Source organism: Cynocephalus volans, chromosome 1, assembly GCF_027409185.1.
Source record: "Cynocephalus volans isolate mCynVol1 chromosome 1, mCynVol1.pri, whole genome shotgun sequence".
In the NCBI taxonomy this organism is placed as follows: Eukaryota; Metazoa; Chordata; class Mammalia; order Dermoptera; family Cynocephalidae; genus Cynocephalus; species Cynocephalus volans.
In genome coordinates, this window is record NC_084460.1 from 97048158 (window position 1) to 97070450 (window position 22293).

The 22293-nt window shown below is 41.7% G+C and overlaps 1 protein-coding gene across 4 annotated transcripts in view; it reads left to right on the forward strand.

Annotated features, from left to right (window-relative positions):
* The window catches only part of FNDC3B (fibronectin type III domain containing 3B), a 331781-nt gene that overhangs the window by 253436 nt on the left and 56052 nt on the right, over positions 1-22293 (forward strand). For all 4 annotated transcript variants that reach the window (XM_063096882.1, XM_063096901.1, XM_063096909.1 and 1 more), the window contains exons 11-14: positions 2647-2700; positions 18662-18786; positions 20006-20180; positions 21904-21990. In XM_063096882.1, coding sequence (XP_062952952.1) covers positions 2647-2700; positions 18662-18786; positions 20006-20180; positions 21904-21990 — 441 coding nt within the window. The remainder of the gene's footprint in view (positions 1-2646; positions 2701-18661; positions 18787-20005; positions 20181-21903; positions 21991-22293) is intronic.

Sequence of the window (22293 nt, forward strand, 5' to 3'; positions counted from 1 at the left end):
ATGAATTTTCACTAATTAGGCCTGAGATCATTCAGTACTATTTATTTTTAAAAGGCTGAATTGTATAGTATTTATAACGAAGTACAATTTACTGGCTAAAAATGACTGTTGCCAAGGAGAGGTCCTATTGCACCTTCCTCAAGGTGTCATTAGCTTCTTAATCATAGTTGTGTGTTTGCAGGAAAATAGTAGATTATATTACCAACCTCTGTAGCAATTATTTCTAGATACCTGTATCAGTATTTTAAAATATAATTTAAAATAATAAAATATAGGGAGGTAGAGATAATAAAGATTTATGGTTTTGAGGGAGAATACTAATGTATGAAAGAAATAAGATGGTTAGGGAGATTCATTATTGGTGAAGGAATATTTTGTCAAATTTAACTAGGGACCTGACCTGATAAAAGCAATGAACAGCTGTGGTTAGCAACAAAGCACAGGATTCTTACAGATCCCTCTCATGTGGGCAGCTCCATTCTCATAGCCAGTGGCTAACATTGAGTGTGTTATTTGGACAAAGACAAGGATTAAACTGGCTTAGAATCTGAACTATTTTATTTTCCTTCCTGGCTTCCAGGGATAATCCAGGTCAGTGATTCCCCACCTTTTCAGAGTTTTAACACCCAACTGGTCATGTTTGTTTAATTCCTTGATGCACATGCATTCATTTTAAAATGTGTTCTGTATTTACACATATATGTAAATATATCTTTTTTTAAGAAAAGAATTAATATCCATTTTGTGTGGAAAATATAAGAAATTTTCTTAAGATTACCAGAGGGACCCTGGGGTCTTATAAACCTAAAGTTGGGAATCACTGATACATACTCTGCTTAAAACCTGGATGAATTTCAGGTCTCAGGCAGACCAGCAACTTAAGAGTGTTCTTATTAGGAGGAAAATGTTTCACATTTTCTTTCTTCCTTTATTCAATTATAAATCAAAAACATGCTCTTGTTCCATTCATTCATGTACAGACTTGAAAAGTTCAGGATTCAGTTCATTTTTCATTTTAATGTCCTTAGCACAGATTCCCTGATCACAGTGTTCCACGTGGGGGCACAGGACAGGCAACATGCTGACCTGTCCTTGAATCCACAAAGGCACTGAGAGGGCTAGAGATCTTCTGACATCTTGTTAGTCAGCGGCAGTTATCATTTACACAGGAGATGAGACAAAACACAAACCCAAGTCAGAGTACCCACCCTCAAGGAATTAAGGGACTAGTAGTGGTGGGGCAGGATATCATGGAAGAAACTAAACACTCTGGAGGAATTTATGAGCCATTATAAACATAGTTCTCATCTTAGAAATTGGTTCTCACCTAAAACTTTAATTTTATTAGTTTCTTAGAACTTTGTCCCTATTCTGTCCTCAAAATTGAGGCCACAAAAGCCTGAAATTACAGGTTAGAATTTACACCACTGAACTGAGATCTGAGTTTTGGGAGTCAGAGATTTTGTGACTCAGAACGGAGCAGTGGGGAAAGGAATGGGGGAAGAGATGTGTGTGTGTTTTGGTTGTTTTTTTTTTTTTGAGTAATTTAACTAACTTTTACTGAGCCTCTGATTATGTTTTATTAACAATAACAGAGCAACAGCTACTGTTTGAGTGCTACCTGTAAAACTGAGTAGTTTAGTAGGCCATTTACATATTTTCTCCCAAATACTTGTCACACCTATCCGTTCTTGGAGCAAGAAATTAAACATTGGTGTTAAACAGCTAGAGCACACAACAAATAAACAGACCAGCTGAGATTCAGATGTGGCTCTGGGGAACCCAGGCTGCCCTTTGCCAGGAATGAAGTACCATGCTTGTTAGTTGGGCTTTTGCTTTTTTCTTAGGGAAAAGCCAGAGCTGGGCTCATTTTTCAAAGTGGGAGGCACGATCCTACTCTTCTTTCTGGCTGCCTCCCCCACCTCTTAGTCCTCTCTCTCTCTAAATCTTACTAACCTAGTGTTCTTGGAGACCCCATTGTGGCACCCCTGCTAGCCAGTCTCATCCTGCAAAGCACTCTTTTCTCCAGAGTTCTCCACTCCCCTTCCCTTCCCATTGTTCAAAACCTGTTTTCTCAGTGAAACAGATCTCATCATGCCTTTAAGGGAAAAGTATGTGTCGAAACTTCTTTTTGCTAACATGTGAAGGGCTAACAGCCTCTGGTAATCTATCCAGAGGATCTCATTTTTTCTTAATGCCAAAGATGGCTTTCTAGTCTAAAGTAATTAAAAAAAAAAAAAGTAGGGGGGAAGTTACAAAAATAGAGACTTGACTGTGCCCCACCAAACCCCAGCAGTGTCTGTGTTTCTCAGCTGCCCCTTTTCCCCTTTTACTCTTGAATATAAAGTTCCTCGTAAAGGTTTTATTCCCAGAGGAAGTGTAGGATACCATGTGATGTAAAGGTAGAGGTGGTGGGGGTAGGCAGGTTTGACTATTTATATTAATAGTGGGGACTCTCTCTACAGTTGAGTTGTATTAAATTTGGTGTGTGATAATGTTTGACCAAGGAAATGCAGGCACTACCGGGCTTACCCTCTAAGGGGAGAGCACAGAACTATCATGGACATTGTATTTGAACCAGGTGGATAGCTCATAATTTTTGTCTGTGTACAACTTTCTTTAATCTTATTTTATTATTTTTCTCAGGCACCAATTGACAATGGTTCAAAAATCACCAACTACCTTTTAGAATGGGATGAGGTAAGCTTATTTTCATATTTATTCATCTAAAACATCATTTTACAAATAAAATTTCTGAAAAAAAATCTTATTCTTTTATAAGACATGCTAAACAGAAAAAAGGAATGTTAGAGAAAAATTTAAATCAGTGGTTACTGACTATGGAAAATGAGGATGGATTGAAGTAATGTAATGAATTGTACATTAAAATATGCTTACCTTGCTTATTTGCAAGCAATGCTGCTGAAAGAAAACACAGAGTCTTGTCTATTTTAGATCTGTAGTGTCTAGCCAGCCATTAATTTGTATTAAAAATTGACTGCTTTGTCATCTTGACTGCTTAGATGGTTTTGGTAAGGTGAAACACTCTGTGGCACAGGAAGCATGATCTGAATGCCATGTGTGTACTTCGTGTTGTGCTGTTGAGTGCTCTCTGGGATGGTGGAGCAGTACCTGGAGTTCTCACTCTACCCTGTGGGTTAGAGCATCCTATAAAAAGGTTCCCTTTGCGCTGTTTTCATCACCAGAAGCCCTTGGATGGTATCCACCATGGAGTTTCCTCATCCACAAGGCCACTCTGTGCTGACTGGTGACCCAGTGCATTTCTGGTTTAGCTAATGCTGTGTACAGAATCTCAGGCAGGAAGCTCTTGATGCAGAAGCCTTTCGTTTCTAAAAAGCAACTGTACTCTTTGTTCCTGTATCTTAATTCTGTTTATTCATTTGCTCTCACTTTGTGCTGTCTTTCTGTGGTTGAGCAAATAGGCTAAGGAGTTTTAGAACAGGAAAGGTGGAATTTGGGGGGAAAGTGCAAGTCAAACTAGTCTTTGTGACTTAAATTTGGAGGAATTTGAAAGATTCAGAACATAGGCTTTAGGCAAAAAATGACTTGTCAGGTGTGGAAAAATATTTTAACCAAACGTAAAATGAAAACTGGATGAAATTCACAAGATGAAATTTTGATGTGAAAGAAGAGCCCTTCATCACCTTCTACAGAGGCATGTCTTTCCATCTGGACTGCATCTGAAGAGCTCTGAGTTCCAAGTTACCAAAGACAATGATCTATTGTTCTTAGGATTGTTGTGAATAACTTATATGTGCAGATTGTTGAAATCTCAGAGTTAATAGGTGCATTTTATAGATTAGGTGGATTTCATCTTAAGGTGGTTTGATTAGAAAGTGAAACCACCTCTACAACCCTCATAGATTGTTGTAGGTAGTCAAAAATGTTGGAAGGGAACTTGGCTGACCTGTGAGCCCACAGTACTATCTTTTTCCAATCTCCCCTTCCTCTGTAAGGATGAGTAAGAGTTTAGTGAAAGCCTGTTTTTATGTGTTGGTTTGCTGTACTAACCTGATGTTTTTTCTCGTCTTGAGATTTTGTATCAAGATAGAGTCTACCAGTAAAGAGGAGGATTTTTTTGTTTCAGATATCCTCTTAGGGCACTGTGTGTGTGCACACGCACGCCACGTGCGCACGTGTTTGCTGCTTCTGTGCCTGAGATCATGACCTCCTAAGTTAGCGAGGTCAGAAGAGTTGAGTACTTGAGTGGGAAACCTCCAAGGAAAACTTGGGGGCTGCAGGAAATGGTAATGTTGACTCAGTTGCTGGCTCCTTCCCTTAGAATTTGAAATAAATTATCCTGACATGATGCTGAGAGGAAATATGCTACAGCCTCCAATGAAATGAAGAAGCCATGTCTGATGACCAATCATGCTCAGCAGGGCCTGCTGTGGACTAATGATAACAGGATAGGTTTTTTTGTTGTTTTTTCAAAAATTTATTAATATATATTTTTTTACATTCTAAGATGTTGTGGAGCAGGTGGGGGTGAAGGGGAGAGAGGAAGGTGGAAGGAAATAGGGTGGGAGGAGTAGGAAGGAGGGTGGGCTTGGTCAAAGCCCGTGGCACCCCATTCATTCCATCAGGGGAGATCAGGGGGGTTCCAGCAGAGGCTTGGTGGTCTTCGCTGGGCTGGTTGCAGATGTTGGGGGTGGGGGCATGGCTGAGGCTGTTGGCCCCCCACCAACCTGGCTTGGGAGCCTGGGGCACTTCCTGCAGCAGCTGGGTTGTCATTGCTGGGCTGGTTGCGATGCGGGGCGGGGGGCATGTGGCTGAGGCTCTCGGCCCCCAACACTCTGGCTCAGGAGCCTGGGACACTTCAATCACAGGAAGTTAAATGGTTGGTCTTGGCCTTCTTTCTTTCTTCTGCTTGGTCTCCTGCCATCTTTTCCTCTCTCCCATTTTAATTCTCTGCCTTCCTCTTTACTCTTTATTTTTTCTCACCTTTAATTTCCTGCTCATGTTGTCTCTGTTGAGTTTTGCTGGAGATTCCAGGTTAATTGACTCTCACCTACCACAGGCCTTTTGCCAACACAGGAATTTTTTTATATTCTATGGCTTAATATTCACCTTCTAGAAAAACTACTGGACCTCCAACTCTGTGAAGCATTCCTTTGCCTTCAGGTATAGTGAGCTCCCTGCAGCAAAGGATAATGGAAAGAATATCAAGATTAGGAGATAGGGGTTCTGTTTCAAGTTTTATACTGGGCAGCTTGACCTCTTTTGTCCTCAGTTTGCCCATCTGTGAAAGAGCAAATAGGTTATCCCATCAGCTCATGGCATTTACATTATTTATGCTATCTCAAAATAGATTATTTAGAATTGTCTCTTTTTTTTAAATTTAATTATTTTTTGTCTCTTTTTTTGTTTGTTTGTTTGTTTATTTGTTTTTTGGCAGCTGGCTTGTACAGGGATCAAACCCTGGACCTTGGTATTATCAGCACCATACTCTAACTAAATGAGCTAACAGGCCAGCCCATGATTGTCTCTTCTGACAATCCTTTTCACTGTTGTTTGGCCTGTGCATTTATTATTTCAGCATTTATGGAGCATACTCCTCAGTGTCTCAACATTCTGTACTGTCCTAAGAGAGGTATATAACTTAGAAATATCATGTCCAAAACATGATAACTGAAAAAGCTAATGCATGCTTATCCTCTTGTGCTTTTGAATAGAAATAAGTGAAACAAATTTAGCCACATGCTTCTCGAATTTTTCTTTCTAGTAGCTTCTTTGCGTTATATCATCTCTGTCTCCTTTCCAGTCCCCCTAAAAAGATTTTAAAATGATGCCATTCAGTTCCTGGCAAGGGAAATACAAGCAATAGTAACCAATTCATCCCTGCCCATTTTATTATTTTAGAAGTGAAGTTTCTGAAAGAACAGTCTGGCAGTCTGTGTTTCTAAATTTGGGGCTAGGTTGGGGATCAGTAGCCCTCTTGGGGGCAGAGTTGGTCTTTGTATCACTCATTCCCATGTTACTCAGGCCTTCTCTTTAAGGAAGAAAAGCAAAGGTACGGAGAACAGCATCTGGCCTGCAAGAAGTGTGAACTCATGAGGCTCTGGCTGTCCCTCTGAAACTTTCTGGTAGTTTCTGGAGCCAGAGGCACCTGATACGAGGGACTGTTTCCAGACTGTACTCTAGTGGAACTCTGTGGGACAGGAGAATGGGAAGGAGATGATTTGCTAGAATCACTCTAACCTCCCCAGAACAAGAGCTGCCCTCTCCCGGGTGCCCCCGTGGCCTCATATTTTTATTAAAGTATAACAGCACTGATTATAGTTCCAGGATACCTTATTCTTTTGTTCAATTTGTAATCATCATTCCAATAAAATGATTAGTGTAAAATTTTGAAATTGTTGGTAAAATGAGAGCACAGGGCATCAAGCCAAGCTTTCAAGCCTCTTAGGAAAAAACCACAAATGAAAGAGCAGCAGCCTTTATTTCCGCTGGGACTGGGAATACTGTGCTGAGTTGACCTTCTTGGAACAACCTTAGTCAATAGTTAAACACATGCTGATCTCTGAAGCCCCAGGGCAGGTGGGACCATAATGGGGAACAGAAAACAGAAACATGGTGTAGTGGGGTGGGGGCGGGGAGGAAGCTGATACATCATCTCTCGTTCAAGTTCACTGTCATTAATTTCATATCACTGTTGCATAGAATTCACTTGAATGTTACTCATTAATAGTTTTTCTCCATTAATAGTTAATTAGACAACACCTTAATTTTTAAATCAGTATAGGTAGTAATTGTGACTATGAAATGATAATGAAATGAGCAGCTAAAAATGGGACATACAGGTGTCACTGTCTTCAGCTCTGGCTCTCAGTTTCAATTTTTACCCGAAACAGATGAGTTTCTGTGACTTGGAAAGGTGTGGCCTTTTCTGTCCAAGTCCACTTGCTGTGGTGACTCAGATAAGTTTTAGTGTTCACAGCCATGGGGCTTGAGAATTGGCCCTGCATTTTTGTAGCTCTTTAGCTACTATTTTCTCCTTCAGGAGGCTCCCGATTATGAGCAGAATGGCAGAGGTCATTTTCAAGGCAGTTTTTTACTGAACTGTTGGAGGAGTCATTATCACATTTTAATTTCTTTTGAATCAAAATGTGCCACTGTCCTCATGTTTAGGCTGGCAGAAAACAGGTCTAAAGCACACAAGGGCTTCTTTTTGGTAGATTTGAGTATTACATCTAATGCTGACTTTTAAAAAAAATCTCTTTTATGAATTTAGTTTTAGCTTAATCTAGAATTATGAATAGGAGAAAAGCATCTTAATTTTTTTTTTTTTTTAACAGCAAAACAATGTTTAGATGCTAGATTTCTCAAGGCAGAGGTTCTTTCCCACAATGGAGAAAGTTGGTGGGAAGGGGAAGGTGGAGAGAGTGCTGAGGCCACTACCTGGTGGGTTGCCCCCAAGCTAATCCCTTTGACTGCCCCATCCCCTTCTTGAGCACCCTTCCCAGCTAAACTGGCCCCTCGTTTTGCTTCTCTGCTGATGACATATCAGTATCTGGTAGAGGTGGGAGTTTTTCCTCTAGAAGAAGCTGTGGGGGAAAGATTGAGCATGTAGAGTCCTCTAGGGTAGGGCGGGGTATTTAGGAAAAAGAATTAGGAACCTTTGGGTTGAATCACTCATAAATGCCTGCTCTGTTTAAGGGCTCCTAAACAGATGGTGATCTGTCCTTTTCCTTGAAAACTTGAGTAAAGGAGTAAACTTCATGGTCAAGAGGAACTTTCTTTTCCATTTTAGAAAAAAATAATGAGTTCTGTAAAGGAAGTATTTATTGAAACTTAGCTTGTAAGTTCTGCTTTTAAATATTATTTTAATTTGTGTCATACAGAACACTAACTGGTGCTAGTTACTCAGGGCAAATGCGGTCTCCTAAGATCTTGCTGTGACTATGTGGCATGGATTCACATTGATGATGTAGATCAGTGATATGATGTTTACCTAAAGAGACCTGAATTAATAGTCTCTGCTTTGTGTCTAACTAGTCATGGTACCCCAAAGCAAGTAATTTAACCCCTGAGCCTCAGCCTTTCCACTTGAAAAATAATGTCAGTTATTTCATAGGTAAGTTAAGACTGAATGAGATAACTCGGGCAATAGCAGATTCAAAATAATGATCGTTCTGTGTTGTTGGTGCAAGTCCGCCTAAGCAGATGTTAAAATTTGAGTAGGAAAAGTCAACAATTAAAAGGATTGTGTGAAGGGAATATGACATACTTCTGTCAAGAACTTAAAGCCCTGAGGTTAGTGTTGCTAGTTTGAACTAAACAAAAACTGATGTCAGTGCTGTATATGGATATTAATTTGCTATTAGCTTAGCTTTCCGACATAACATGTAGGGGAAGTCCGACATAACATGTAGGGGAAGTATAGAAAGATAGCTTTGTAGGAATGTGACTAGTGTAGTTCCCAAGAATCTTCCTCACATGTGACTCAGCTAGCCCAAAAGGGTAGTTCACATCTGGTGTTCCTGATGACTAATGAGCTAACACAGCTGTAAAACACAGTAGACAAAGAATGAAATAAATACCTCAGAAATCAAGGGAAGCATACTTTGAAATCGAAAGAGCAGAAAAGGCCAGCAGCAAGTAGAACCCATAGGCCCCTGGGGAACCATTAGCAGGCCAGGCTCGGCCCAGCATTCCTGTCGGAGAAACCTCCTAGAGAAGTTTCTGGAGCAGGTAATGGCCCCGGAAGATTGTTGCTTCTTGGACATATGGTTCAGGAGGAGCCAGTTTAGCTTATTTAGGGGTTTGAGATGGCCCATAGGAGACACTTAGTAACCCATTAGTTAGTATTGATAATCTCTCAATTCTTGTGCTTCTTGGCGTAAGCGAATTTGCACGTGGCTTTTCTGGTTAAATAACAACCATTCTAGGAATGGAGAGAAGTGGAGCATCAACAAGCAGACTGACTTTCTGGGTCCCACAGAATGGGTGAGAGCCTCCCTGAGAATTTGGTTGACTCTGTCTCTCCTAGGCGCCACGGTGCTTCAGGGTGAACAATGTGTTGGTTCCATGAAGAAGACCGGGAAAGTGGCTTCCGTTCCTCAGCCCAGTGAAATGAAGTGGGAGGTGCTACTTGCCCAGGCCCACATGCTCTGTGGTTATTCTCAGTGACTGCGCTTGTGGGGATTGGAGACTGGGGACCTCCAATTTGACACTCTGTCCATCAGAAACCATCTTTCACACAGGTGCCTGAAGTTGAATCTGTTGCCTAGCAGAGTGGCAGTGTTTTGCCACATCACGGACCTTCACTGTCATGCCTTAGGGTGGTTTCAGAGAGCGGAGAGAATTGCTTCACCTCACTGTAGTTTTAAAGGAAACTAGGCCAGGAAGGATATTATAACTCAGAGGCATTCTTAGATGCCAAGGCAGAGTTAAAAGGAGACACCTTATTTAGGGACTTCAGCCCCAGACATCCACATACCCGAAGCAGATGCTCCCTGATTTTTACCATTTTTACATGTGTATGTGATGGGGTTGTATGTTTGGGTAGCAGACTTTGTTGGGAGTTTCAGACTGAGGCTAGATTACAAATCTCATCTTAGTCCCTGGCACCTGATTTCTCAATTCGTGTTTGTCGTGCACTCTGGTTGCCAGCTGGAAGATTACCCACCTTGAGCCTTGGCTAGGTGGATGGACCAAGCCCATCCATCCTTGGGTTCATTTGTAAATTGTACAGGCAGCCTGTCCTAAAATGACCTCTGCTCTCTTCCTCCTCTGTCACTGGGACAGTCTTAACACATCAATCTCATCACAGCACTTGACACCAGATGAACTCCAATATTTGGAGAGATATATAAGAAAATTATGTTAGTTTGTTTAAATCAGAGGACTCAGTGATCATCCTTGGCTATTTCAGGTAGCCAAGACTCTTCCTCTTCCGCTAACAGAGAAACTAGTGTGCCAAGGGATAAAATGCATGCAGTGTTGATTTAGTAACATTCAGCCACACACAATCCCACCCCTTTTCTTACTGTTGAAAGTTCCTCTGTGCCCAAATGCTCAGTAAAATGAAAGAGGCATCACTGAGGGGAGAGTGAGTTTGGCACAAAGATGGTCTGAATCCGCCTAGATGTGGAGTGTTTCTACCTCTCTGTTATGAACCCTTTCTTATATATGGTTATGCTGAACATATACATGCTCTTTTATTTCTCAAGCCAACATTTATCTTTGATGTTGCCTAGGGTCGGCCAGTGCTGGAACAACTTCTAAATATAGACACACTAGCAGACTAAATCTTAGAGCCTGGCAGTAGTTCAGTTGGCCAGTGCAACTTTATTTTTTATTTGATTTATCATTGCCGTTTCTGACAGGTTGAACTATGCTGTTACATAGAGTGCCCAGCCCAGAATCACTCAGCTCATATCTGGATCCAGCAGCCATGGGCCACAAGCACATGACAAGTGATAACTAAATCCATGTAATTTATTTAGCAGGCAGTTAGCAAACCTGGTAAGAGCAGCTCAGGTAGATTGTAGGCGTGGCTATGAAAGAACCTGTAAGAGAAGGGAGGGCAGTGGGAAGAGACCACAGATCAACAAACTATCAGGAAGAGCAAGTCACATGACCAAAGGGAGCAGTTCACCTGGATTCGAGCACCCTTGTGTTGGTCATTCTCATTCTTGTGCCGAGAATGAAACTTATGAAGAAGAACGGGAAGAATCATTTCCAATCTTTTAATTGGAAGACAGTTGAAAATATCAGCCAACTTCATCTATTAGAGCCAGTAGTTTTGGAAATACCCACTTCCAGTGTTATTAGTGCCAGGGTAATTGGAAATGTTAGCCTGAGCAACCACAGCCCCTGCAGTCTACAGAATTACTCTGGCAGGAAAACAGTAGCCTGAGTTAATTGGGATATGTGAGTTTTATGTATAGAATTGGCCATGGATGTGTTAAGTTCCTGAATGGGAATCCAGCCCATTTTAGACGATTCATCTTCCCAAGTACTGAGGACAGCTTTATGAGGATACTAAGTTAGTAAAGAAGAAAAACTGACTTGAAAAAGTTTTTTGTTTGTTTTCAGTCTTTCAGTTACTTATCTTTGTAAATTAACACAAACAACAAATATGTTGTTTTAAAATACATTTTTAACTTTAAAAGTTAGTTGCATGTTATGAACTGAATCAAATGCTTTTTCTCTACACAGCTACCAGTTTTCAAATAGGCAGACCCATCTATAAATTAGTTTCTCCACTAAATTCTAGTACATTATGTGTTTATAAACATACCCAGAGAGAGATGGAAACCTGGTTACATGCTGTGTTAGTCAGGATTCTCCAGAGAGACAGGATCAATAGGATATGTTATAATTATATGAGAGGAATTTATTATGAAGAAAAGTCCCATGATAGGCTGTCTATAAACTGGATGCCAGTAGCGTGGTTCAGTCCAAGTCCTAGGGCCTCAAAACCAGGGAAGCAGATGGTGTCCTTGGTGTAAGTCCTGGAACCCAAAAGCTGAAGAGTCTCAAGCTCTGATGTCCACGGACAGGAGAGAAGAGTGTGTCCCAGCTCCAGCAGATTAAGGGAGAGCTTCATCTCTTTCCTCTGTCTTTTGTTCTCTCCGGACCCCCAGTGGATTGGATGGTTCCCACCCACATTGAGGGTGGGTCTTTCCCACGCCGGCCACTCAGACTCTCATACTAATCTCTGCTGAAGACACCCTCACGGGCACATCTGTAAAGCTAGGCAACCACGCTAGTTGTCGGGCTCTTTTACCTGCCGGTAATCCTGCCGACTGGGCTGATGGTTGCACTAGGGCTGGGTCTGGAGCCCCCAGACCCCTCAAGCCCATTGTCCAGACTGGGTCACAAACCCTTAATTGGGCAGGCTGGGTCACCAGACCCCTTCACACAGGTCTATGAGCTAGGTAACTGGCCAAAAGGTCCTTGGAGCCATAGGTTGGAAAGCATGGCTGTGCCGGGTGGATGCCTGAGGCAGATGCCCACCCACCTGCTTCACTAAAACTCCTCTCTCTACCTCTCTCTCCCCCTCTCGCCCTTTCTCTCTCACCCTCTCCCTCTCCCTCTCCTGTCCTCTCCCTCTCCTGCCCTCTCCCTCTCTCTCTGAAGAACACAAGAATAGAAACAAAACTAAAAAGAAACATTGGCACACATGTGCACTAACTACACACACGCTCGCGCACAATTTGCTTACAAAGGATGCTGAACCGCACCCAACTGGACCCGAGGCGAGGGCCCTGACCAAACTATTCTATTTTCCCAACAACATCTAAAAAGATAGATTTACCAGGTTTCTCACCATTCCTTCATCTAACCGAGTTGACACCTAGAATTAACCTTCACACATGTGGAGGTCCTTTGAAAGGTTATTTTGTTTGATCACTCCCGTGGTTTTAGGCTATTCCATACTTAAACCATCCCTGAAAGACCACTGCATGTCTGTATTTAAAAGTCTCCCTGGGGTTCTCTAAACTTAGGATAGCATTATTAAAAATATTAATTCAGTCTCAGATGTAAGTTCTATAAGATGAAGTAACTGCATTGCCATCGATTGATGTTTCTGGTTCATCTTAATTGTTTAGGAGTATGGTTACATTTTTAGCTTCTACAAAAATAATTTTTCAAATCTATTCAGAGAGGCCCTTACTGTTCTGCATGGCTTGAAGAGAAAAGGCATGTCCTAAGTACATGTAAAAACAGGACCCTTTATTCAGGCATATGTTAAACATTGGTTTTGTGTGCTAACATGCATGTTCCACTCCCTCACCTCCTGGCTGTTGGTAGTGCAGGAGGAATTTATAAAAGTTTGCTGAAATTCATACTATAAACATATGGGCATCAAAACAGTGTAATATTGCACAACAAATTACCTCAAAACATCGTGGCTTCAAACAGTTGCTTTCTTATGCTCATGGTTGGGTTAGGCATTTGTACTGAGCATTGGGAATGGCTTCTCTGTGCTCTGCAATGTCTGGAGCTTCAGCTGGGAGGGCTCATTGGCTGAGGGCTGAAATTTTCTGGGGAATCTTCACTCACAGGTCTAGTAGTCGGTGCTGGCTTTGGGTGGGACCTATCTGGAGCTATCCACTTGGCCTTTTTATATGGCCTGGTGCTCCCTCACAGAATGGCAGCCTCAGGGTAGCTGCAAAGTGAATGTCCCAGTGAAAAGGCAGAAGCTTTGTCATCTTTTCAGACCCAGTCTTGGAAGTCACCCAGCTTCATTTTCATTCATTCTTTTGGTTAAAAGAGAGTCACAAGTCCACCCACATTCAAGAGAACGGAACATAGACTTTATTCCTCAATGAATGGGGAATCAAAGAATTTTTGGACATGTTTAAAATCACCACCTTGTGATATATGGCTTCTCTTGACTCCTTTTAGTCTGAGAAACTATTAATAAATATTTTTTCTTTATCTTTGGATAGCACATATGATGTTTAGGTACCATGTCCTAAGACTGTTAGATATACTCATAAGGTCATAGACTTTGAAAGTACAACATAACTCTTTTCCTACCCCTGCTTCTCTTCTGAGTGTTCTAGAGAAAGGGAGAAGGAAGAAAATGTGTATCCAAAAATGCAGTGCTAGGATAAGACTCGGACCTTGTACCCAGTGCTACCTAGCTAGCCAGCAGGATGTGCCTCAGTGATGCGCCAGTACTGCTCTTGTCATTTAACAGATGGGCCAGTTCACTCTGCCTGCTCTCTTAGTGATAAGGAAAGAGAACCTGTGAGATAAGCAGTATCCTGCCAGTTAATGTCTCTGCCTCAGTTGTTGTACTTGAAAAGTAGGATTATGTGTCCTGTTCTTTTAGGTGACTCTCAGTAATTAAGCAAAGTGTTTTACTTTTTTTTTTGAGGGGAACATAAATATATTTATAATCTTTATTTCATTTAATACCTGATTTTAATTTAACTATAGATTAAAAAGAAATGGAAAAATATTCAAGTATGTAATAAAGGAGCAAAAGAGAAAATAGAGAATATGCTCCTTAAAATATTTTAGATCTTTTATATTTATAATTTATCCCCCAAAATTATTTTAAAGAGTGATATAATGTTTGGTAAGGCATTTTTCTTCTTTAGAGAAGGAAGATCTTCCTCCCTGAGATCATTACCACATCTTGAGATTGTTTCCTGCGGTCAGCTGTCCTCTGCTGTGCAGCCACACAAGAGTGTGCACTTCGTGTGTCACCGAGCTCCCTCCTCTCACCCCTGCCTCTTCACAATCGACCCTTTCACAGTGTGGCAAAAAGCCAGAGGTTATTGTCCTCCTTTAGAATTTAGCAGGAACCTCCTAGGGACTAGAACATCATCTGGACTAAAAACGAGTGAGGATGAGGATGGAGCAGAGGGTCTGGATCTGATGGAGTGAGCATCATTTCATGTTTGATGAGGCTGGGCCTCCCCCCACAGCTGCTGGCTCCCTTTAGGATGTGAATCTAGAAATAAAAAGAGGCACTCACTTGTTGAGGTACAGATAAGTGCGATGTCCAGCCTAGGCCAAGTGAATTCTGGAGAAGGGGACTGGGCTGCTTGAGACACACTGGAGGGAGTGGAGAAGAAGCCAATCCAGCGGTGTCTAACATGCGGGTAACGGGCAGTGTGTGTGTGTTCAATGATAAGAAAGAGGAGAAAGCGGCAAGGCGGGGAGCTCAGGAACAGGAAAGGACTGATGTAATTTATACTGTGAACATGAGCCAGCTTGTTGGCAAGGTGAGTCTTTCCTGGAGAGCAGTTTTGACCAGAAGTAGAGGACAGGCACCCTGGGCCTTGACTAGAAAACAATTCTGCAGGATGATAAATTGGTGCTCTCAGGCTAGGTCTGGGTGTGGAATGATGAAAGATTAGCAAAAACTGAATTCAGTCAAGTGAGAAGAGAAAAAGCTCAGCATGCAAAAGGAAACAGCTGAGGTTTGTAATGCATCAGCCCACGCCAGATTGAGCACCTCGAGGTTTATCTGCACACAGTTGGTGTGTACTCCAAGATTTCTTCACATTCTAGTAAAGATTAACCTTGCCCTTGAATGAACTCAGAGAGAGCTGTAGAAACAAGCATTTAGGCATGCCTGAGATTATAAAGTGGAAACCAGCCAGTGAACCCTGAAAATCTGCTCTTGTTTGGCTCATGGACACTGGCAGCAGAAAGTCAGGCCAGAGCATGGCTGGGGGTTATATTGGTTCATGTCAAATGAGGTCAGTAGCCCAGTCAGTAGGTCTGCTCCCAAATGACCAATGGTATGAGCTTTGAGCCTCCTCTCACCAATTTCTCTAAATAGGATGGAGTTTTCTTTCCTTCCCCACTGAGAGCAGGAAGTCCAGTGCTCATCATGGAGAGGTTCTGATCCTGATTGCTCACATGCTGCATGCATGGTCTGTCCATGGATTTCACAGAGAATCCAGGTGCTGCTGGAAACCATGCCCCAGCTCTTCCCTAGTGGAGCCAGCTCCTAGGCCCTTTGAGTTCTCCTCCATGTGACACACTACAGTGGTCTAGCAGCAGTAGCTGACCAGGACTAGACCTGGGCCATGGCTGTCCCTGCTGCCTGTGTTTGACTAGATTATTGATGACAGCAGGCCTAAAAAGTATCAGGACATTACCCATTTCTATAGGGCCATGTTTCAGAAGGTAACTTTGCATAATGCTGACTTTAAACTATTAAAAAGCAAGTTTCCTGAGTAAAGTTAGCATATCACAATAATCCTGTGTGGTCTAAATTATATTCTATTAGAAGAAAGAACATGCCATAGATTATAACCTCTCAAAATCACTTGGAACCACACAATCTATAAAATATGAAAGTTGTGATTTACCATCTGTGAAACTTCACTGATGATAATGGCTTGGACATATATAATTTCTGATAAATAATGATAAAGTTTCACATTATCACGTCTATCAGCTCGTATGAATCTTTCAAGCTTCTATAGAATTAACTTTTTTTAAACCCCATTCATTTCTGTCAGCGAGAAGAGCTATGTAATATTTATTTACAGATGCTTTTTGCAACTTGGGATCCCTTTTGGTTTATGAACAGATTCTCCAAGTCTTCTGTGCCTTAGAACATTTACTTGCTCTAATGCTTAAGCACCAGAGCCATCCCAGAGTGTGGCACAGAGGACAGACCAGTGTAATGCACGTGCCACTGGCACTGGGTCGCTGCAGCCGTGGCCTTCCCCATCTTCACTTGTTAACCTCTTAACCGTAGATCACTTTTGCACTGTACCAGCTTCTGTGAATATTCATTTTTTCCTTTCTAGATATCCCTTTCATATTAAACTCCATGTCATACATGAATATTTTTTATTCAAAAGCTTCTCTCCTCACTTAAATATTCTAACCTACTCTTCCTTGCTTTTGCTTTGTTCTTAGTGACTTCTAAAAATTTACCAATAAGGCCTAATACTTCAACTCTGAAATATTTGTACTCTTACCCCCTCAGACTCTATAGATATTGTTTCTAAAACTTGATTCCAAGGTTCCAACAACTCTGGATCTTTCTACGTGTTCCTAAGATCCACGCAAATAATAATACATTTTGGAAGGTGTTAAGATGGAAAATTCAGCACGCTTTGTCTAAACAGGGGAGTTTATTTAGCAATTGTTCCTGATATTAAGACGTGGAAAAAAATTCTTTTTAAAGTTAGTAATCAGGAAAATGTCTTGAAGGTCACATAATGCCTCTTCCCTCAATTCCTGAGGGAGCCTGAATGCCCTGGCCCTTTTAAAAGAAAAGTTTAGTTCCCACCGTGGCTGCCTTCTACTCTTTTTCTCATTTAACACACAGACAGTCTTGTTTTTACCATGTTAAAGCAAGTCAGCCTAGTAAGGAACAGACTGACTTTTATTTACTGGCTCTAGTTCTAAGCACCAGAAATGGGCAAAGGAGACCAAACAAAGAAATAGGAAAAATGAGGCATTGAAGAGGATCCAGCATCAGGTTTGGAAGGCATGAGAGCTTCCGCAGCAGCAGGATGTGCCTTTCTTGCACTGTTTATTCTGAGTTCAGAAACAGAGAAGGAGAGAAGGTAGATCTTGCATCAGCCTGAAATGGATACAAAACATACCAGGGCTCACATAGAGTGTAATCAAACACTGTAATTATAGATGTAATTATGCAAATTATACCTATGAATAAATCATCTGTGCCAACCTTAACACTCAAGGTTAAAGTAAGAAGAAGGGCATGATATGCCAGCTGCACAGTGCCTTCGCTCAGGTAGCAGCTGAAAAATGTTGTTTACTGCTCCTTTCCCCCCACTGTAGTTGTATCTGAATGCACTTTGAACTTTTGATTAAATGAACTTTGAACCTTAAAGACCATTAGGAAACTCCACTCCCTTCCATTGGAAAAGGCACCACCTTGCTTGGGGAGGAGATGGGGTAGAGGAAGGGTTGGTTTGAAGATGAATGTGGCATGATTGTTTTTAATCTGCTCACCCTAGTGACATTCAAGCTAATTGTGTGTTTATTTTTAATTAAACTTCACCTGGAATGTGTTTTAGTGCTAAGCATTTTGGAGGCTTGGTTAGAGGAAGGAAATGCTTAAATTTGATTAGGGGAAAAATGTGTTTGCTTCGTTCTTTATAAAATAGAGAACTTCCAACATATTTCTGAAGGCGCTGGGCCTAACCATCTGATTAGAATGGTAAGATCCATTCAATGTTATCATGTGCTGTTCTTTTGCATGAATATAGATAAGATAGTATGGGTTATGGGTAGGAAATATTTGTTCCACGAAACTGCTGATATGAGTACCCCATGCCCCTGAGCCATGGCATCATGTAGTTAGTTTTTTTCCCTTACTCATGGGACAATTAAGAGGCCCCACTGGGGTGTTTTATTTTTACTTCAAGGAATTTGAAGCATCATATAAGGCTAGGAAGACATTAAAAATATATTTTTAGCCTCATGAGAAACTTAGAGTGGCTGTAATACACATAGATGAATTCAACTGATGTTCCAAGTGCTAAGTGCTTATCAGACATTCGGTTCTACTCTGCAAGCATCGACTGGGCTCCCAGATTGTCCAAAGCACTGTTAGGAGGAAAGCAGATGTGGACAAGATGATTCAAAGGCATGTGACCGATGTTTAGGGATCAGTGAACAAACAACTCACCATCCCTGGAATGTACATGTGAGAGGATTGGGGGTGGGAGAGAGGAGATACTGCTGCAGGGGGCTTTACTCGGCACACTCAGCTGCATAGACTAGTCCTTAGGTGCTCGGAAACTACTGGAAAAAGCTGTGCAGTTTCTGAGCTAGTGACTACCCTGCAGCTGCAGACAGACTCTTGTTGATCAGATTGGGCAGTTTTGACCAACCCAAATGAGGAAGAGGGTCTTAGAAATTGTGGAGCATTGCCTTGTTACTGAAATGGCCTTTTTAATGTTGTTAACCAAAAACCATTTTAGAAATACTGCAAGCACAGTGAATTACCTTTCTCAATTACAGAATTTTCTGTGGTGCCTTATGCTAATTATGAGAATTGGTTGTAGAGTACTTTATGGGCAACACAGACACTGCCCTCTAAGCTTTCCTTCTGTTGGTTTTGTTCATCCAAAGCAGGAAATTAAACAGTTATTCAGAATGCTCCTTCATTTTCTTATGGTTATTTGTTTTAAAAAAGTTCCCGAATCGTCTCATTGTTTTCTTTCAGGGAAAAAGAAACAGTGGCTTCAGACAGTGCTTCTTCGGGAGCCAGAAGCACTGCAAGTTGACAAAGCTTTGTCCAGCAATGGGGTACACGTTCAGGCTGGCCGCTCGGAATGACATTGGCACCAGGTATGGTGTTTCCCTGTCCTCTGCCCTTCACCTTTTGGGTGGTGACTCTGAGCCTTCTGTCACACTGCTGGAAGGCATGAGGAAGCCCACTGCCTCCACACTGAACCCACTTGAGATTTTCCAAGAGGGAATCCTACTCAGAGGGGAGAAGGCCTGTTCTTCTAAGAGGATAAATGTCACTGTGGCCTCAGTGCAGTCTTGCAATCTGTGTTGCGAAGGCCCTACTAGGGGCCTCTGAGAACCGCTACCTCTGAAGGGTAGCAGTCCAGATTTTGAAAGGAATTCCTCTCGGGGCTTTATTTTTTCAGACCATGTGGCTTTTTCTTTCATCACTTTACCAAGCTCATCATTCAGTTGCCTTTTTTTAGTTATGTGTGTGCTTCCTGATACAAAGAAAGGGGTGCTGGATCGATTGGCCATTGTTGTCAAGCCCAGGGCAGATACTATGAAGACTGAAGAAAACCTCAACTGTCTTGGCCACTGCTGCCTGCCCCTGGGCTGCCAGAGAAAGGGGAGAATAGGTGCACCCAAGGCATCAATTGGTTAAAGAGGGTTTGAAAAGACCATGTTTCAATTGCACTTTCTGGGTAACTCTTCTTTAAGGGAAAAATCTTTTCTTTCATCACTGCTGTTGAAAGTCTTCGTTAAGGTTCAGCACATCGCTGATCCCCAACCTTCTTTCCAGCCTGAAGAACTTCTTTTTAACATCACAAAGTTCTGCAGACTTGCCTTTCCCAACAGCCACTGTAGTTTGAGTTTACTGGTTGATAAAGTCATAATGATAAAGGCTTCTGTAGTTCAAAAAATTTTGAATGAATGGGAAGCATCCACAGACTTTGGAAAACAGCACTGTATATACTTGTAAAACATTTATTTCATCAATAATTATATGTGCTCACATTGATTTGAAGACTGCTTGGTAGCTGTGGCTCATAGCTTGATAAACATGGCACTATGCTAATCTTTCATTGCTTTTGGGGGGAAAATAAATTCTTAAATACATTGTCCTATAACGGTGTGCTTTTCTAGTAGCAGACTGTAGGGGGAAATAGGGCAAGTTGAAAGTTGTGGCAGGTGTATCACACAAAGGATCCTTGCCTGCCTGGCTTACTGAGCCCGCCAGGCAAGTTAGGAAGTGTGCAGGTCTATCCTTCCTCTTTTAAATTGCCAAGCTCACATGCTCGTAAATATGTGTCACACTGTGCTTATGTTTCTACAGTGGTTATAGCCAAGAGGTGGTATGCTACACATTAGGAAACATCCCTCAGATGCCATCTGCACCAAGACTTGTTCGAGCTGGTGTCACATGGGTCACGTTGCAGTGGAATAAGCCTGAAGGCTGTTCACCTGAGGAGGTGATTACCTACACCCTGGAAATTCAGGAGGACGAAAATGTGAGTTTTGCAGATTTTATACCCTTGTGTGTATTCTGTATAATTCAGCATTGTTACAGCTACAGGGCACTATGAAATTAGTGAATTATAGTTATGAATTACATAAATTCAAAACCAAACTCTTAATTTCTACTGCTGTCACCACCATCACTACCAACAGTAATCTGCTCTTCCCCATCTCTGTAAATGGAATCCCCATCCTTTCAGCTGGGGAAGCCAGAAACCCTTGGAGTCACCCTTGGCCACTTATGGAATCAGTCAGCAAATCCTTTTAAAACTTACTTTAGAAATTATCCAGGAACCTCACCATTTTTTTTTTTTTACCATCTCTACAGATACTACCCTTTTACAAGCCACCTTCATCTCACCCTGGATTATTACAATGGCCTTGTCATATTATCCCTGACTTCATCCTTATGTCACTAAGGTCTGTTCTCCACATGAAGCCTGAGTGATCATGTGAAATGCAAATAGATTGTGTCTGCTCATAACTCTTCCCATCTCAGTGTCTTCCTCTCTCTTCCCCTGTAAAAGCCAGAGTTCTCACAGTGCATTCAAGTCCCTACGTGATCGGGTTTTCCAGTCCTACCCTTGTTCCTTCCACTGTAGTCTTAGCCTCATGCCGATTCCTTGAACACATCAGGTGCGCCCTGGCCCCGAACTTTTGCAGTTCCTGTGCCCTCTGATGTCCTTCCAGATATCTCTGACTCACTTGCCTCATTTCCTTCAGGTCTCTTCTCAAATGTCACCTCTTTGGACAGCCCCTCCCTGACCACCCTGTAGAAAGCACTGTCCAATGGAGCTTTCTGCAATGATGGAAATGTTGTGTAGTTTGTGCTGTCCTGTCAGGTAGCAGCTAGACACGTGTGGCTGTTGAGCACTTGACCTACAGCTTGTGGGCCTATAGAACTGGATTTTAAATTGTAATTTGAATTCAAATTACCACATGTGGCTACTATATTCAACTCAAGCAGCTGTGGAAAGCAGCACCTCACTAGCTCCACCACTGTGTCCTCTTACTCAGCTTTAGTTTTTATCATAGCACCTAACACCACATGACGTGCTGTATATTTATATGTAGGTTTTTTATTTTTTTCCAATTGCCTTCTCCAATTGGCACGTAAGCTTCTTGTGGGCAAGGCTTTTGTGTTCTTGGGCAGTTCTGTGAATTCCTAGAGCCTGGAGGAGAGCCTGACACATAGAAGGTGCTCAGTAGTATTTGATGAATAAATGAATGAATGATAGGGAATACTATTGAATGAATTGCACCCAATTAATTTCTAGTGGGATGTTTACCCTCTTAAAGCATTATGCCCTTCCCCATCTAAGCTGTCCTTTCTTAGCCAGAAGAGGACACTGTGTGGTTAGGAACCTCAGTGCAGTCTATTGCATAGCACATTGCAGCTTGACAGTGAAGACTTTAATACCAGAGACTTTTTCATGATAGCATTGTTAAATAAGTTTTGAAAAAGTACTTCCTGCTTTGTTAGAATAAAGTTGACCAATCCCAGGAGAAAATATAACATGATAGAGTTAAATTTTTGTTTAAGGCTTGAGTACTATCCATAGCACCATGGGCTGCTGATACTCTCTTTTGAAATAGCTGCCAGCCCATGGCCCACTGGGGTTGGTAAGAAGAGGTGATGTAAAAATCCTATGTACAAAGGTATTTAATGCCCAGATTTTATGATACTGACGTTCCTTTCTGGCTTTGCCTTTTCAGGATAACCTTTTCCACCCAAAATACACTGGAGAGGATTTAACCTGTACTGTGAAAAATCTCAAAAGAAGCACACAATATAAATTCAGGGTGAGTTAGTCATTTTGGTACCTGCACTACTTCAAAACTGAACTGTTTTATGTTTCACCATTCACTGTTTCATATTGACTCCATAGGTTAAAAAATGTCTAAAGTTCACAACACTTTGTTTTTAAAGTAACATTTATAAAACAAACCATAGTCTAATTTTAACATCCACTTTGAGAAAGAAAACTGTCATAATGTGCTGTAATAAATTGCATTATAGCATGGCAGGGTCCCTAGCCTGGTGAGACCCAAACCACATGCCGAGTGCACCTGGTGCTCACCTGCACTTCTCACCTTTCTCTTCCC